The sequence below is a fragment of the Glycine max genome, chromosome 15, assembly GCF_000004515.6.
Source record: "Glycine max cultivar Williams 82 chromosome 15, Glycine_max_v4.0, whole genome shotgun sequence".
Lineage (NCBI taxonomy): Eukaryota > Viridiplantae > Streptophyta > Magnoliopsida > Fabales > Fabaceae > Glycine > Glycine max.
Genome location: NC_038251.2, coordinates 12,234,976 through 12,252,614, shown reverse-complemented (window position 1 = coordinate 12,252,614; position 17,639 = coordinate 12,234,976). Strand labels below are relative to the sequence as shown.

The window sequence follows — 17,639 nt, the reverse complement described above, 5'->3', positions numbered from 1 at the left end:
CCTACTTGTACCAAATATTAATAAATGCTTGTAAGTAATTTGAGGTAAAAATCTTTGGTCCTGACCTTAGGCTTACGCAGCCTTGACCTTTTTGGCATAATAACCACATTTATTGCGTTCAGGATCATTCCAGTAGATAGTAGTAATAGGATCATAGGCGTATAAGCAGTACTAGTATGTTTTACTTTAGACCTACGTTTAGTACATATGTATATAAGTGTTTGGTTCAGGTGAACTCAAGTTTACTTGCATCAATTTTCTATGTTTGTGCGTTAAAGATAATCTCATAATCTCTCAAAAAATAACACACAATAGATGATAAATTCTTTATTTATAGTATAAGTTTTTGGATACATAAATATGTGATAATCTCAAATATATATATATATAACAAATTTAAATTTAATTTGAATTGGATAAGTTTTCAACATGTAGTAAGTTTTGAAGTTCAAACCAATTTGATAAAAAAAAATCATTTTTTAAATTTTCAGTTTCTGCTATTTTTCATTCTTCCATTTATCCTTTGCTTGGAGTAGCACTCGTGTTCACGTGAATTTCAGGACCAGGGAAATAACAAAAGAGGAAAGATGCTCATTTTTTTTATACACTAGAGCGTGTGTCTTTGACAAAATATACTAACACTGTAGAACTGAACAACGTGGTCAATAATTATGTTGTGTGCATGCATCTTGAGACATTTCACTCATCCAACTTCGCGCCCTCTCTATTGTCTCCTCATATATGATTGAACATTAAGTTAAATAATCAAAATCACATTAAAATACAAAACTAAAAAAACTTCATTAATCATCTTTAGAGTGTGTTTAAATGGGAAAATTTAAAATTCTGAGAAATTTTAAAAATATAAATTCTTTTATTTTTAAAATTTATGTTTGAATAAAAAAATTAAATTTGAAAATTTTCAACATTTTAAGGATTTTGAAAACTTTCAAGTAGAAGATATGATGAAGTTATTAAGGAAATACACGAATGTTCTAGAAGATTCTTTTGTAAAAAGAGAATTTGAATTTCTCACATTTTAAAAGGAAATTAAAATTCTATATTTTTAGTTGTTTAAAATTCCGTTTTAAAATTTCAAAAATTTAAATTCTTCACATAAAGCATCCAAATAATGAATTCAAGATTATAAAAATTCAAATTCTCTGAATTACTTTTCTTAGTTAAAATTTTCTATCGAAACACACTCTTAATGAAATCTTTCTTTTTAATTATATATTTTTTTCATTCACAAAAACTTGAACCTAATATCTTCTTTATCAAGAAATCTAAATTTAATTTTTACTCATACCAACATGTTATGTTAGTGAATAGTGATACATTTCAATTTGTGAACACTCTTAAAATTGAATAAGATATTGAAATTTATATTCACCTCGTTAGGCTCACCCTTGAAATCCCATAAACTTCGATAGTTGTTTTTTTACTTCTTTTTAATGGATGAAGTACTTTTTGTTAGATTTTAAATGAAAAGGAAAAAAAGATAAATTGTGATACCTAATAGAGGAAAAGGAGATTTGGACAACAAGATTGTTTCTTTTGCTTTAAATTTCCCATCATAAAAATCATGTGACACCCATATGTACTTTCACAGGACATAACATCTTTGTTGTATCCAAAGATTACCATACCATCAAATTATAATAAGACATAAAATAGTACATTTGTCTTCAGCAAAACAAAGGACTTTTGTCCAATTAGTATGAAATCCCTTAAAAAAACACTTCCCTAATGTTAGCCTCATTGAACATATTTTTAGATCACTACTTAATTATCCGTTAGAAATATAAAAATGAGAGTCAACAATAAGTGCCACGAGTTCTTGATATAGATGTCTTGCTCTAGTAGATAAAAGAAAGGAAAATTTTAAATGTGTATTCTAATATTTTTTTAGGTATATGAATAGAAGGAGGAGAGATAGAAGAGAAAAAAAAAAGAGAAATTGATAAATATGATGAACTATTAAATAAAAAGTAAGGAGGGAAATAAGAAAAAAAAAGATAAACTTATATGATGCAGGACAAGTGACTAGTAACTTTGGTTTTTAACCAAATGATAATAATTCGATATGTGAAATCTAATTATGCAAATAGAGCAATATCTGTACATAGAATAGTTTACTCTTTTATTACTTACATTATCAAGAGATTAGTCGGTAGTTATCAGTTGTGGGGATACACATGATTTATTGTCGAATTAAGAACCAAGAAAAAATAATTAAACAATAAAATAAAATTTATGTACAATCATTATAACTTGTAGGGTGATAAAATGGGCCAATTCACTCCAACTCCCTATTAACCCACTTATAGCAAGACAAGGATGAGTTGACTAAGTCTTCTGAAAAATACTACCATCCCAATTTAGAGGTGAATTGGTCATGAAATGTCAAGTTGACAAAATAAAAGAGAATTTTTTTTAAAAAAATATTAAAAACATAATAATTTATTTCTTTTTAACACTCCATTCGTTATATATATAATTTTTTAATTATATAAAATATTGATGGATTAGGCGGAAGCGAGTTTGATAAGTTGAATTACCTAATCTACTTCATTATCTTTAACAGATTAAATGAATTGACTCAAAAGGTTGAACTCGCTTTACCATTTTAGTTAATTTTTCTGAATACTTTACCACCCCTGTTGATCTGAAATAAAGTACCCACCAGCCAAAAAGAAAATAAAAATAAAAAAGGAATGGTAAAGTAAGATGGTTGCGGTGCGGTTTGTTTGGTTCATAATGTCCAACTATGCATGTTAGGAAGGGAGAGGGAGAGTGCAAGGGCATATTAGACATTTCAAAACCTTTCGGTAAAAGTACCACGAGCGTGTTAGTTCAACGTAGCCGTTTTATAAATTTGAAAATTAGACGATTACTATGAATTTATGATAATTATTATATTTATGATTATGATGATATTTAACGTTTAATTAATCTCCAAAATTTGCATTCAGAGGGTTTCTCTCTCTTCTTGTCGCGAATTCTCGTTCTTCTGCCATAATCAAGCGAAAACCATTTCGTTGCGGTCACTCCTTCGAAGAACTCGGTTTCAGATCTGAACCGCAATCGTTTGAAGAGATCCACAGTGGCTGCGTTCTCCGTTCACTTCTCCCACCTTTCATGTTCTTCTCGTGAGCCTCGTTGTTTTTCTCTCTTCTCGTTTTCGTTTCACTTTTTTTTTTTTGTGGTCCTAATTTTGATGATTTGTTTGTTTGGTGCGAAGCGCGTGCGAACAGATCTTGAAAATTGGCGCCTCAACGACGTTCGCAGCGCCACGCGAGTGGCCAGATGCCGCAGGGCAATGCCGCCGCCGCAGCAGCGCTGCTGGACCACGGCGGCGATGCCGGCGACGCCGTAATGGCGCGGTGGTTGCAGTCCGCTGGCCTGCAGCATCTAGCCTCTCCCCTCGCTTCCACCGCCATCGATCATCGCCTCCTCCCTAACCTTCTCATGCAGGTATCGCATTATCGTAAATCAACCTCTTTGATTTTTGCAATTCCTCAATTTTTCCTTTTCTTGAGATTATTCCTTGTATAAATAATAATTTTCATTTCCTTCTTTTGTTTGGAACGTGTTGAGTAGCACATCACGCTATTGCTGCTTGATTTCTTTCTTATTTATGTAATGTATTTATTTATTAATTGACATTAATATTTATTATTATTATTATAATTATTATTATGTGAATTTTTTTATTTTTTATTTGGTCTTTGCTTGATAAAGGGGAGTCTGGTTGACTATGCGTGTCGTGAGGTTTTTTTCTGTTTTGGATGAAGTTTGAGTAAGTTGAAATTTTGAAGCGCTTGCTTTTAGGGTGTATTACTCTATGAATTTTGAGCTGTCCTGCATTTTGAGGGATGATTATGGTACGGTTTTCTTATGGTTAGAACTTAGAAGCTTGCATTGAGTGTAGTGTAGGTCAAATTTGCTAAATGTTGTTTGTTTTTCTTTGTGATGGTAGTTTGTGAGGTGACTTGGGTGATTGTGATGTTGTTGTAGGGTTATGGAGCACAGTCTACTGAGGAGAAGCAGAGGCTTTTAAAGTTAATGAGAAACCTCAATTTTAATGGGGAATCTGGTTCGGAGCCATATACACCCACCACTCAATCTTTAGGTGTGGCTGGGTCGGATGGGTTTTATTCTCCTGAGTTCAGGGGGGAGTTTGGAGCTGGGCTTTTGGATCTTCATGCTATGGATGATACAGAGCTTTTGTCTGAGGTATGGATATGATTCGTAATAGTTACTATATCATAGTGGCCTGTTCATTCAAGTAAGCCCATAGACTGGTTCATTTACTAGAGTATATAGGGAAAATATGTTCAACATGTAATTTTGACATTATGTCATTTATGTATCAGGTAAAATTGACCATGTAATTTACCAGTTTGTCATGAAAAGTTATGCAACTGTTTATATCATCTTATGCAACAATTTGTGTTGGTGATGGAGAAAATTGTAGGCTATACAACCAGCAATTGAGACAGTAATCTTGATTCTTAATGTCTGAACCTTCCTTTAGAACTTTTGTTGAAGTTATTTCTTGTAATTGTGCATGTTTATTCTCTGTGATCCCGTGTAGTCTTGCATTTAGCTTAACTTTCTTTTAGTATGAGTGCAAGGTAGTGTTTGATCGAGCTTATTCTGGCCACTCTTCTCCTTAAAAGGACAAGTTAAGCCAAATGGAATTTTATAAAAAATAAGTTTTTTAAAAAGGTTAGGGAGCATTTAGGTTGAGAAAATGTTTTTTGTTTTCACTTTTAATTACAAGAATGTCATGTATCAAAATTTTGTATAAACACCCAATGAAAACAACATAACAAAAATATTTTCTCAAACTAAATGACCCCTTAGTTTTAGGAGCTTTTTGGCTTCTACTTTTCTTTCTCCTTCTTCATTCCTAATCCCAAGATCTAAGGATACACTACTCAAGAAATTTTAACTTAATAAGTATTTCTAAGCTTAAAAATTTATAAAATTACCAAAAAGCTTAACTTTTAATTTAAACCCTGTATTTTTAACTTCAGCTTTAAAATAGCTTTCAAGCACATTTTTGCTTGCATGTGTTTGTTTTTAATTTTTTTCCCCTCTTGTCAGCATGTAGTTTCAGAACCTTTTGAGCCATCACCCTTCATGCCTGGAGATACTAGAGTATTTGAAGACGATTTCGATCCAATTAACAGCAAGCTGGAAAGCGGGGAAGCAGATACTGATGCATCAATTTCCTTACCTATGAATAGCACAAGGGAAAATAATGTTGCTAAGATTAAAGTTGTGGTATGTCAAAATTTTATAGACACATGCATAACTTAATCTTTTATGCATTAAAACTTGTAGAAAGATCTTATTTTTCACGTTTTGCATTGGGGACTTCCATATGCATTGAAAGTTGTAGTAAATACATATTGGAAGTTTGGTTTCTGTCCTTCATTCCCTCAATATTTCAGCTACTGATTCTCTCATATTAATTACTTTCAATCTGCATTTATATATTAAATTAGAGTATGCTCATGGTGTACACTACCGTAAAGAATGACATATGCCATTCTTTTTTTTTTTTTTAATTTGAATTCTTTTGAACTAATTGTACATATCTTATGTATAATCTTAAATACTTTTCTCGTTTAACATATATTTTTAAGATTCTATATGGGAATTAATTATGCATACTTTGTTTATAACATTATAACTATAAACATTATTTCTCTTAAATAATTTTCTTTTAATTTGTACTCCCTCTGTCTCTAATTATAAGACCCTTTTCAAAAATTTGTTTGTCGCTTTTTATAAGACTCTTTTCTAATTTCTAGATGCTTTAATAATTTTTTTCCTTACATACCCTTACTTAATTATTCTCTCTCCAAACATTAATGAGAAATAATTAAGTGGATAGAGAGATAAAGAAAGGGTAATTTGGGAATGATAATACAAATAATTGACATATTTAATGTGATTAATTAAATTTAGTACTTTTTTTAAGGGGCGTGAATTAGTTAAAAGGGTCTTATAATTAGGGAGAGAATAAATTTTTAAATGCAATTTTGATTCTTTAAGATTTGAGGGAGATTTGTAATTACTTTTATTTAAATTTTTTAAAAAAAATTCATTTTTAATGCATGTCTTAGGTACGCAAAAGGCCTTTAAACAAGAAGGAGCTTGCTAAGAAGGAGGATGATGTTGTAACCGTAACTGGCAATGCATATTTGACAGTCCATGAACCGAAACTAAAGGTTTGTTTAGACATTGGATTTAAGCACTATATGATTTATAAATTATAATTATATTCATTTCAAAGGTTGAATTATCTTAACATTGATGTTTTCATTTTATTTTACTACTAAAAAATCTGTTTGTTCTATCATGAAAAGGTTGATTTGACAGCTTATGTGGAGAAGCATGAGTTTTGTTTTGATGCTGTGCTTGATGAGCATGTGACCAATGATGAAGTAAGGCTATGTCTTGTCCAATATTAATTTTTGTTGCTGTTTACTAATATTAATGACTTATTCATTTGTTTTGATATCATCTATTCATTTCTTTGTTATTGCTGTTATTTGAGGTTTATGAAAGTGAATGTGCATCTTGGTCTTGCTTTATAATAACAGGTATACCGAAGCACAGTTGAACCAATTATTCCTACAATATTTGAGCGAACCAAAGCTACCTGTTTCGCTTATGGTCAGACAGGTTAGAAATTTTTTGTATGCTATTGATATCATACTAGTGCTGGACTATCAGTACCCAGTTTCACATTTCAAAGCTTTTAGCTTTTTCATACTATCTATCAATGTGTACTTTTTTTTCTTTTTTTAACTTTACTAGTTTGTTTATGCTTTATAGCATTTATTTTTGGTTCTCAGTGTGAGAACCTAGTGAACAAGGAAGGAATGCATTTAAGTCTTTTTTTTTTTGGAGGGGAGGGTGTGATGTTCATAGCTGGCATGTCTGATATAGTCCTATAAATTCAACATCTAAAAAATGATCACTTGTTGAGATCCCTCATCGACTAAAGTTATGACCAATGTAGTCCTCATTGTACAAGCTAATATTGATGGGTTGATTACCTAAGTCAAAAATTCTAAGATAGTATCAAAGCCTATCCTATATCCATTGTTGGGTACCTACATTGCCATGCTCTAGGCATAGCCCTAGCATGAGGGGCATGTTGAAAAGTTGCCTTATTCTCGGTCACTCTTGACCCGCCTTAATTGCATCCCCGAGGGGGGGGGGGGGTGTTTAGTCCTACATTGACTAGAGATATGACTTAGGGTAATCCTTACCTTACAAGCCAATTTTGTGGAATTGAGTTAGGCCTTCAAACCCAAATTCTTCTTTGTGAAATTTATCCTGGAAATACTTATTTTTCAATAAAGCTGAATGTGTAATTGTTTGCAGCATATAAGTTTGTTCATTCATGTTCCATTGCTGTGCTTGATCCTCAGACAGCCACTCCACTTGCATTCATTATTATGATGCTAATTATGCTTTGCTTTCAGGAAGTGGCAAAACATACACAATGCAACCTTTACCACTCAGAGCTGCAGAAGACCTTGTTCGACAGTTGCATCAGCCAGTTTACCGGGATCAGAGATTTAAATTGTGGCTTAGCTACTTTGAGATATATGGTGGAAAACTTTATGATCTTCTTAGTGACAGAAAGTGGGTATTCAATCTTTTATATGACTACGTTGGGTGTGTTATGTAAATGCATGTGATGATAGTTTTGCCATATGGTCTGTCTTGAAGCCATTATGTGTGCCTTTGGTATAAGTTCCTTATATATTGATCCGGGCATTAATTAAGATGCCACATTTTTAATGTTTGTGTTGGGGATTTAACTGCTTTACTAAATATCTGTTCTAATATCAAGTATTACTTTGTAACTTTAACTTATATAAAGCATTCATATTTCTGATTTTGGCTGTAAATGGATGTAAATATCTATCTGTCTCAATTGTATACATTTACTTATGTCTCCATACTTAGTGCATCAACCTGCATGTTTTATTTGCTCTTTGATACAGTGTAAATCAGTTTCTAAATGGCTGTATTTATTACTATATATGAATAGGAAACTTTGCATGAGGGAAGATGGACGGCAGCAAGTTTGTATTGTAGGACTGCAAGAATTTGAAGTTTGTGATGTACTAATTGTCAAAGAATTCATTGAAAAGGGAAGTGCTGCAAGAAGTACAGGATCCACTGGTGCTAATGAGGAGTCCTCCAGGTCACATGCTATCTTGCAACTGGCTGTAAAGAAGCACAGTGAAGTTAAAGCGAGCAAGCGAAACAATGATGGGAATGAGGCAAGAAGTGGGAAGGTTGTGGGAAAAATTTCTTTTATTGATCTTGCTGGAAGTGAACGAGGTGCTGACACTACTGATAACGATCGTCAGACACGGTACTTTTACATCTAAATTGTTTTCCTAATTTTTCAAATTCCTGAAAAATCAACTGCTTGATGGGGTTTTCTAGAATAGTCTATGCATGAAGATTTCTCATTTCACTGCATTCTGACAATTTGGTGCATAATCTGAATTTTTTGGCTAGACGGTATTAAGGTGGATGAATATTGAAATTTTCTGTAGAACTGAAAATATACTTCTTTTCCTTTTTATCAGCTTTTTTACTCAAAATTGTCAAAACTATCGTAAAAATGATTATTGCAATTAGAAAAACAAGTGTTTTGATTGAAGGAAAATGAAACCTCTAATTGTTCTGATTCTATTTGCTTCTTAATATTTCTGGCTGAGAGTGAACTTCTTAAAAGCCTTCGTTGGTAGCTACTGAATTTATATTTGATATCATTGTAATGTGCATATTAAAGTAAATTTGTTGAGTCTCACTTGAGTAGAATTAGAAGCTCAATGTCATACTTAAGTCAATGTCTCCCACTTGATGGATTAGTCTTTTAGGCTGGGCTTAACTTGGGCTATATGGCAGCTTGGAAATAAAATACTGTTCTCAAATGAAAGTTTTAATGGCAACAAATTATTTGAAGATGCAACTTTCCTACTTTGGACGTGGCTTAGAGGCTTTGAGAAAGATTTCACAATACACTTTAATCAATGGTCAAGTAACATTAGATATGGTTTCCTTTATCGGTAGAAGACAGAACAAATACAATAGCACTAGGGGTAGATTCTAAAATGTAGCCATAGTTTGATTCCTTCTCAGACTATGTTCAGTCTGTCTTCAGGCACCATTCGTATGGTTTTTCCTATTTCTGTAATTTAGTACCTCTGGTACTCCTTTATATATATACTTGAAGACTGAGGTGAGTTGAGTAATGTTCTCACTTTCTCTCTTAACCTTTATTGATTTCAAAATGATACATATATATACAATACATAAGAGAGAGAGAAGGACTATGACAGTGACAATTCATTGCTGCCTTCTGAATAAAGCTTACCAACTAAGCTATCAAACATAGATAAATACTAAAATATTCAACACTCCCCCTCAAGCTGGAGCATATAAATCATATGCACCAAGCTTGAAACATATAGTCTGAATTTTGGGTCCTCTTAAGGACTTAGTCAAAATATCCGCTAGCTGATCGTTAGAACCAATGAACTCAGTGACAATCTCCTTGGACAGAAGCTTCTCTCAAATGAAATGACAATCAATCTCTATGTGCTTAGTCCTTTCATGAAAGACTGGGTTTGAGGCAATATGAAGAGCAGCTTGATTATCACAATACAACTTCATTTGCAACTCTTCACAAAACCTCAATTCTTGCAAAAATTGTTTAATCCACATGAGTTCACAAGTAACCATAGCCATAGATCGATATTCAGCTTCTGCACTGGACCGAGCGACAACAGTCTGTTTCTTGCTTTTCCAAGAGATAAGATTTCCTCCAATGAAGACACAATAGCCTGATGTAGACCTCCTATCCACGGGACAGCCAGCCCAATCAGCATCACAATATCCCGATAGTTGCGTATTACCCTTGTCTTCATACAACAACCCTTGTCTAGGAGCTCTCTTAACATATCTCAGAATACGCATGACAACATTCCAATGGTCCAAATGAGGATTCTGCATAAATTGGCTAACCACTCCCAGAGCAAAGGAGATATCGGGTCTAGTAATGGTAAGGTAAATGAGTTTTCCCACAAGCCTCCTATATCTCTCGGGGTCAGGATAAACTTCACTTTGATTTGCCATGAGCTTCAGATTTGAATCCATAGGGCTTTCAACAGGTCTACAATTCTGCATACCTGTTTCTTCTAAAATATCAAGAGCATACTTCCTCTAGAAGATCACAACACCATCTCCTGATTGAGCCACTTCAATACCAAGGAAATACTTCAAAGATCCCAGATCTTTGGTCTGGAAATGGCTGAATAAGTGCTCTTTTAGCTGGACAATCTTAGTAGTATCATTTCCTGTAATCACTATATCATCAACATAGACCATTAGATAAACACATTTTTCAGTAGATGTTTGACAATAAAATACAGAGTGATCAGCTTCACTTCGTTTCAGTCCAAACATTTGAACAACATGACTAAATTTACTAAACCAAGTTCGAGGAGATTACTTCAACCCATAGAGAGATTGGCGAAGCTTACACACACGGTCATACTCCCCCTGAGCAACAAACCCAGGAGGTTGCTCCATATAAATATCCTCCTCAAGATCACCGTGGAGGAAAACATTTTTAATATCAAGTTGATGGAGGGGCCAGTGACGGATGACAGCCATAGCAAGAAACAGACAAACAGTGGTGAGTTTGGCTACAGGAGAGAAAGTATCACAATAATCAATGCCATATACCTGTGTGTAGCCTTTAGCTACCCAGCGAGCCTTAAGCCAATCAACCTTACCATTGGGCCCAACTTTAACAGTGTAGACCCATCTACAACCCATAGTTGTCTTGCCAGGAGGAAGAGGAACGAGCTCCCAAGTACCATTATTTTCAAGAGTCTGCATTTCATCAATCATAGCCTGTCACCAGCCAGGATGATCAAGTGCCTCACGGACAGTGGAAGGAATAGTAAGGTAAGACAATGAGAAAACAAAGGAACCATATGAAGGAGACAAACGGTGATAACTTAAGAAATTATAAATAGGATGAGGATTACGAGTAGAGCGAGTACCTTTCCTGATGGCAATGGGCCAATGTGAGTCAGAATGAGGAGAAGAAGTGGAAGGAGAGGAAGGATCCATGAGTGGAGGACTGGTTGAAGAAGAATGAGGATCATGAGGAGAGGCTTCAGGTACTGAAGATCCAATTTGCTTTGTCCTGTGTTGATCTGTAATCAGAGGTGGAGAGGCAACTTCAGGTGAATTTGGTGAGGAAGATGGGACAACACTGACATTTTGGTCTGAGTAATCTAGAGGACAAGGAGAAGGAATAGGAAGAACTTCCTGGAGGGACGAAGAATGGTCTACGGAGGGTGAGAAGAAGGGTGTGTCTTCAAAGAAGGTTACATCTGCAGACATGTAGTATCGTCCCGTGGTTGAAGAGTAACACTTGTAATCTTTTTGAAGATGAGAATAACCCAAGAAGACACATTTGACTAACCTAGCAAAGAGTTTGTCTAAACTAGGAGACAAATTATGGACAAAACAAGTACAACCAAACACTTTAGGAGAAACATGAAATAGTGGATCATGAGGAAAGACAATTGAGTGAGGGATTTGGTTTTCAAGAGAAGAAGAGGACATTCTATTGATTAGGAAACAAGCAGTAAGCATCGCATCTCCCCAATGATGTGTAGGAACATTTGAATTTAGCATTAGGGAATGTGCAATTTCAAGAAAATGACGATTATTCCTTTCTGTTATACCATTTTGTTGTGGTGTGTGAGGACATGTGGACTGATGTAGAATACCTTTGGAAGACAAAAAAGAAGAAAGATTGTGAGAGAAATACTCTTTAGTATTATCACTTTTGAAAATTTTAGTTGTTTTTCCAAATTGATTCTCAATCTCATTGTAGAATGACACGAATATAGGCAAAAGTTCAGATCTGTCTTTCATTAAATAAACTCAAGTACATCTGGAGAATTCATCAATGAAGGTTACAAAATATTGAAAACCAAAAGATGTAACACAACGTGGTCCCCAAATATTAGAATGAATGGTAGAGAAAGCCGAATTACATCTTTGTACAGTTTGAGAAAATGATAACCTGACATGTTTTTCTAGTTGACAAGACTCACAATCTAAGACTCGAAGATTCTTAAGACTAGGAACCATCATCTTCAATTTTGGTAAACTTGGGTGACCCAGACGATCATGCAAAACAAGACCCAGGTGGACTGGATTCCAAGTAGTAAAGTCCTCGTGATTCATGTCCTTCTCCAATCAGTCGCTCCGTCCCATGTTTCTGGATAACAAAAGAATTAGCAGTAAAGGTTATTGAACAATTTAACGAACGAGTTAACTGACTTAATGAGATTAAATTATAGGAACACTGAGGAAGGAATAATACAAAATTTAATTTCAAAGAGGGAGACAATGAAACTTGACCACTTCCTTGAGACGCAACCTCGGAGCCATTAGCTACAGTAACGAGATGAGGAATTTTTGGAAAGGAAAAGGATGAAAAGGAGGACTTATTACCAGAAATATGATCAGAGGCACCTGATTCGAGTATCCAAGGACTAGGACCTTCAATGGATTGAGAGATACATGCTGTTGAAAAACATGGTATAGATGAGAGATACTCCTCATCAGAGAACTTAGACTCTGCTTTCTTTGATCTAGAAACCTGTGCAACCTTGTCAGGAAACCCATGCAACGAATAACAATTCTCTTGGATGTGACCCATCTTCTTTCAGTAAGTGCAATGAGGACGTCCACCCCTTCCACTGTGGCCTCCTCTACTGTTGCGGCCGCCTCCTATACCACGAGATGCAACCATGGCTGACGTCTCTACACCATCAACAGGATTTTCATCCTTCGATACATAAGGCACGCGGAGAAGCCTAGTGATGAGGGAATCCATTGATGGAACCTGATCCCCAGCGAGTACTTGATCACGCACATGATCAAAGTCTGAGTGAAAGCTTCTCAAGATGAGGACCATGTAGAACTTTTCCAGTTTTCTGTTCACTTCTTCCAATCAATCAGCCACAAGGAACTTTCTTAGCTCTTCCACGGCAGCCCGAGCCTTACCCACATGAGCAATCATGTCATGGCTGGTTTGCTTGAGGGCTGTAACCTTCATGGTTGCATCAAACAAGCTTTGGATATCATTGGCAAAAATTTCCTGGGCCTTCTTCCAAAAAGAACGACACGTTTTAAATGATCTAAGAATATCCAAAATATCCGGCTCAACTGATTGTCACAACACAGTGCAGAGTTGATAGTCAAACTTCTCCCATTCAGGTCTTTTGTCATTTGGAACGGAATCGGAAGCTTTCTCCAAGTGGTCATGATGTCCTTGACCGAGAAACCAAAGTTCCACGGAAGCAGACCTCGAGGGGTAATTTTTCCAGTTTAGTTTAGTAGTCGTGATGGTTGGAGTCCCAGAGAAGGAGAAAATAGGTCCAAAGGAAGCCATTTTGACCCACAAGATGAAACCCTAAGGGAGTAAAAAGGAGAGGAGAATAGGGATGATACGTTCCACGTGACGAAACTGAAAACTGAGGGTTGCAACGGACTCAGAAGGGGCCGACGAAGGGAACGGTGGTGGCGCGGCACGATTCCGTAGTCGAGATGGTGGCGCATGGACTTCACGCGTCGAAGATCGCGCAGGACAAGGACGGCGCGTGGCGGCTCCGTTGGCGACGCGCTTCCCAGGGCTGGGTCACGCTTTTCAAGGCGAGCCTAACCCTAGTCTCGCCGGAGAAATGACCGCCTGAAATGATGGCGGCGGCGGGCGGCGGACGACACCTGCTCTGATGCCAACTTGAAGACTGAGGTGAGTTGAGTAATATTCTCACTTTCTCTCTTAACCTTTATTGATTTCAAAATGATACATATATATACAATACATATGAGAGAGAGAAGGACTATGACAGCGACAATTCACTGCTGCCTTCTGAATAAAGCTTACCAACTAAGCTACCAAACATAGATAAATACTAAAATATTCAACATATATATATATATATATATATATATATATATATTATTTTTGCTGATAAAAAAAAAAGTCTTTTAGGCTGGGCTCTCATCACTAGGTTGGAGATCCTCATGGCTTAAGTACCACATTATTCTACTCAATATGGGACTCACAACATTGGCACCCCTTTTAAGAGTCAATGCTCACTGCGGCTTTACTTTATTGACATTGACTCAATGATCGCCCGTTGCATCATCACTCGCCTATCAGAATTTGGTACATTACATATTAATCTTTGCCTATAGGTAGCCCTTTTCATTGCCCAACTTTCAATTGAAATACCAATTGTTATGAGCATACAAGGAGAACCCAATCCTAAAGAGTAGTCCATTAGGTAAGAGTGCCCTATAGTTGAAGTACCACATTGAGCTTCCTATTTTACTTAATGCGAGATTATAACAACACCATTGTTATCACTTAACACCCAAGGAGAGACCAATTCAAAAGACTAGTCCATTAAGTGGGATAGTTTCAAGACATAAGGTACCACAAAATGCTTCCTATTCTACTTAATGTGGGACTGACAACAAAATTACATATGTATTTTTCTTAGTTGTCTGTCTTAGAATTTTGAGTTATTGCTTTGATGTTATTTCATACTTCAAACTGGATTTAATAATATAAACTGAGGACTACCAAGTTGCACAAATTATTATAACTAGATAATAGGCCTGTTCTTTGCACAATTGAGCCCAAAATGCTTCAATTTAAAACGCCGATAATTGCAACATAATCACATCAAAGCCGCATTTGCTAAGCAGGAAAAAATGGCACAGGGAATCGCGGGTGGCCTCCTTCTTGGATAGATTTGTAAAATTTAGATAATGCAGGATTACTTTAATAATATAAACGAAATGTACACAACATCTTGGTTATTTGTTATATAAATTCTAGTATGTTGTTTTGATGTAACTGCTGAAAACAAGATTTGGTGGCATCCTTCTATTTGTTCAGATTAAGCACATCATATTATATTAACAAATCAATTCTCAATGCTATTTGTGTATGTCTGCTATAGGATTGAAGGAGCAGAAATCAATAAGAGCCTTTTGGCTTTGAAGGAGTGTATTCGTGCTTTAGACAATGACCAGATCCATATTCCATTTCGAGGAAGCAAACTTACAGAAGTGCTTCGTGACTCCTTTGTGGGTAATTCAAAGACTGTTATGATCTCTTGTATATCTCCAGGTGCCGGGTCATGTGAACACACACTTAATACCTTGAGATATGCAGATCGGTATGTGTTACCCCATAATGTGCTCTAACATTATGTTTCATAAACAGGGTCCCTTTTTATGTAAATTAAGTTTGATTATATTGCCTGTTCTATCATAATGTGAACAGGGTTAAAAGTCTATCCAAAAGTGGGAATCCTAGAAAAGACCAGGTCCCAAATGCTGTACCACAAACTAATAATAAGGAGGTTTCATCCACATCATCCTTTCCAGCCAGTGCTGGTGCAGAGGATTTGAATGATCAACGTCAAGAGAAAACAATGGATATGGGCAGGAAATTTGTTGAAAAGGAAAATTCTTTGCACAGCTCTGCAGCAGCTGCTGTTGACAAACAGCCATTAAGTTATTCTTCAAATTACCTATCAAATGGGGGAGAGGAAAAAGGCTTTCCTTCAGCTTCAGTGGACAGGGAGAGGTATGAAGTGAAGAACTCACATGGTGACTCTACCAGTCAAAAGATGAACTCTTATTCACAAAGTGATACGGATGAGAAAGTGCAAAAGGTGTCTCCCCCGCGCAGAAAAGGCTATAAGGATGAAAAATCCGAAAGGCCTGCTAACTGGATGAAAAAAGATGCCAACGGTTCTGATCTCTTCACTACAAGCTCAAAGCAGCAGAGCACAGGGAATTATGGGACTGTGTCTAAGGATGAAAAGTCTGAAAGGCCTGCAAACTGGATGAAAAGGGATGCCAATGGTTCTGATCTTGTCACTACAAGCTCCAAGCAGAGCACCGGGAGTTATAGCACTTTGTCTAAGGATGAAAAGTCTGAAAGGCCTGCAAACTGGATTAAAAGGGATGCCAACGGCTCTGATACCTTCACTACAAGCTCCAAGCAGCAGAGCACCGGGAATTATAACAATATCACCACTGGATCCAGGCTTAATGAAACAGAATCCTCTCCTGATGGGAATGTCAGTGCAGTACTTGAGGTTTGTCGAATATGGAATTACTTATTCTTTTACCATTTTTTAGTTGAATATAAACTTGTTTATGCTGGCATTGTGCAATCCATGCAACAAACTCATCTAACAGGATAAGATTTTGTTGTTGTAGAAACTTGTTTATGCTGTCTGTTTCATTTCTATGTTGTATTTATGCAGGAGGAAGAAGCGCTAATTGCTGCTCATAGGAAAGAAATTGAAGATACAATGGAGATTGTTCGTGAAGTGAGTTATTACATGTTCTTCTATAGGTTACATATAACATGTGAAATTCAATTTCTAATTTCTAGTGCCTTGACATGAACTACTATGCTTTATATTTTTGTGTTCAATTTTTAAAATTTATTTATAAAATAGTAAAAGGGGAAATTAATAAAAAAATTAAATTTCAGATAACTTGACAATTTATTATTTTGTGTTCACCTTTTGGTTTTCAGGAAATGAAACTCTTGGCAGAGGTGGACCAACCGGGAAGCCTTATTGACAACTATGTAACCAAATTGAGCTTTGTGCTTTCTCGCAAAGCAGCTAGTCTCGTGGGTCTTCAAGCTCGTCTTGCAAGATTCCAACATCGACTAAAAGAGCAAGAAATTCTAAGTAGAAAAAGAGTTCCCCGTCAATAAGAGACTCGGTTTCTCTTATTCAACGTCATCTGTATTCTCGTGTTTATTAGCAATATAGTTGAAAGGTTTTGTTTGATATAAACAAATCTTTTGTTGAATATATTCTAATTGAATTTACTTACATGTATATGCCCTTGTGTGAGTCGTGTGACTTTTGGGCCACCTCTTGCCTTTGCAAATTTGGTGTTATCTATGTAGGTTATCTGCTTCGTTGTCATAAAAAAAAAAAAAAGTTGTCTGCCCCAAAATTTTTAGTTTGTGGGCAAAGTAATAAATAAAATAGAATTTAATGCTGATACTTAATTGATGTGTTTTATATTTTTTTTTCTATCTATACGGAAAATTTCATATATATTCGTTCTTGAGATCTTGGGGGTGCAATTGTACATATGTTTTTAGAGGGCCAGCTCTGATATGGTGAAGTTGTGCGGTAAACCAGTAGGTTATGAGTTTGAATTCGAATTTTCTTTTTTTGCATATAAGGCTATGTACATGATCCTCTCTCTACCTTTGCATTATGTGGAGCCTTTGGCATCGGTTACGCTAGTTTTTCTATTGGGAGAGATGAAAATATGTGGTTAACTATGACTTGGTTTGTAAATTATAATGTGGTAATGCAGTATGTAGAACTTTTTTAGGTAGATTTGGTACACCTTTTAGAGGGCCAACTCTGTTATGGCAAAGTTGTGCGTTGGTAATCGATAGGTCATGGGTTTGAATCCGAAAAAACTTG

General features: G+C 35.7%; 1 protein-coding gene across 2 annotated transcripts; it reads left to right on the top strand.

Moving 5' to 3' along the window:
• The first annotated feature begins 2,766 nt into the window (after positions 1-2,766).
• On the top strand, positions 2,767-17,027 carry LOC100819897 (kinesin-like protein KIN-13A). Of its 2 annotated transcripts, XM_041010036.1 has the most exons (14): positions 2,767-2,831; positions 2,976-3,152; positions 3,245-3,477; positions 4,021-4,239; positions 5,116-5,295; positions 6,144-6,248; positions 6,387-6,464; positions 6,624-6,705; positions 7,515-7,677; positions 8,090-8,419; positions 15,123-15,341; positions 15,449-16,271; positions 16,443-16,508; positions 16,721-17,027. In XM_041010036.1, the coding sequence occupies exons 3-14, from the start codon at positions 3,310-3,312 to the stop codon at positions 16,904-16,906; spliced, it is 2,619 nt and encodes an 872-aa protein (XP_040865970.1). In that variant the 5' UTR covers positions 2,767-2,831; positions 2,976-3,152; positions 3,245-3,309; the 3' UTR covers positions 16,907-17,027. The 2 variants fall into 2 exon arrangements, with proteins under 2 accessions (XP_040865970.1, XP_003546359.1); XM_003546311.5 differs by lacking the exon at positions 2,767-2,831 and having other exon boundaries at positions 2,867-3,152.
• The last annotated feature ends 612 nt before the right edge of the window (positions 17,028-17,639 follow it).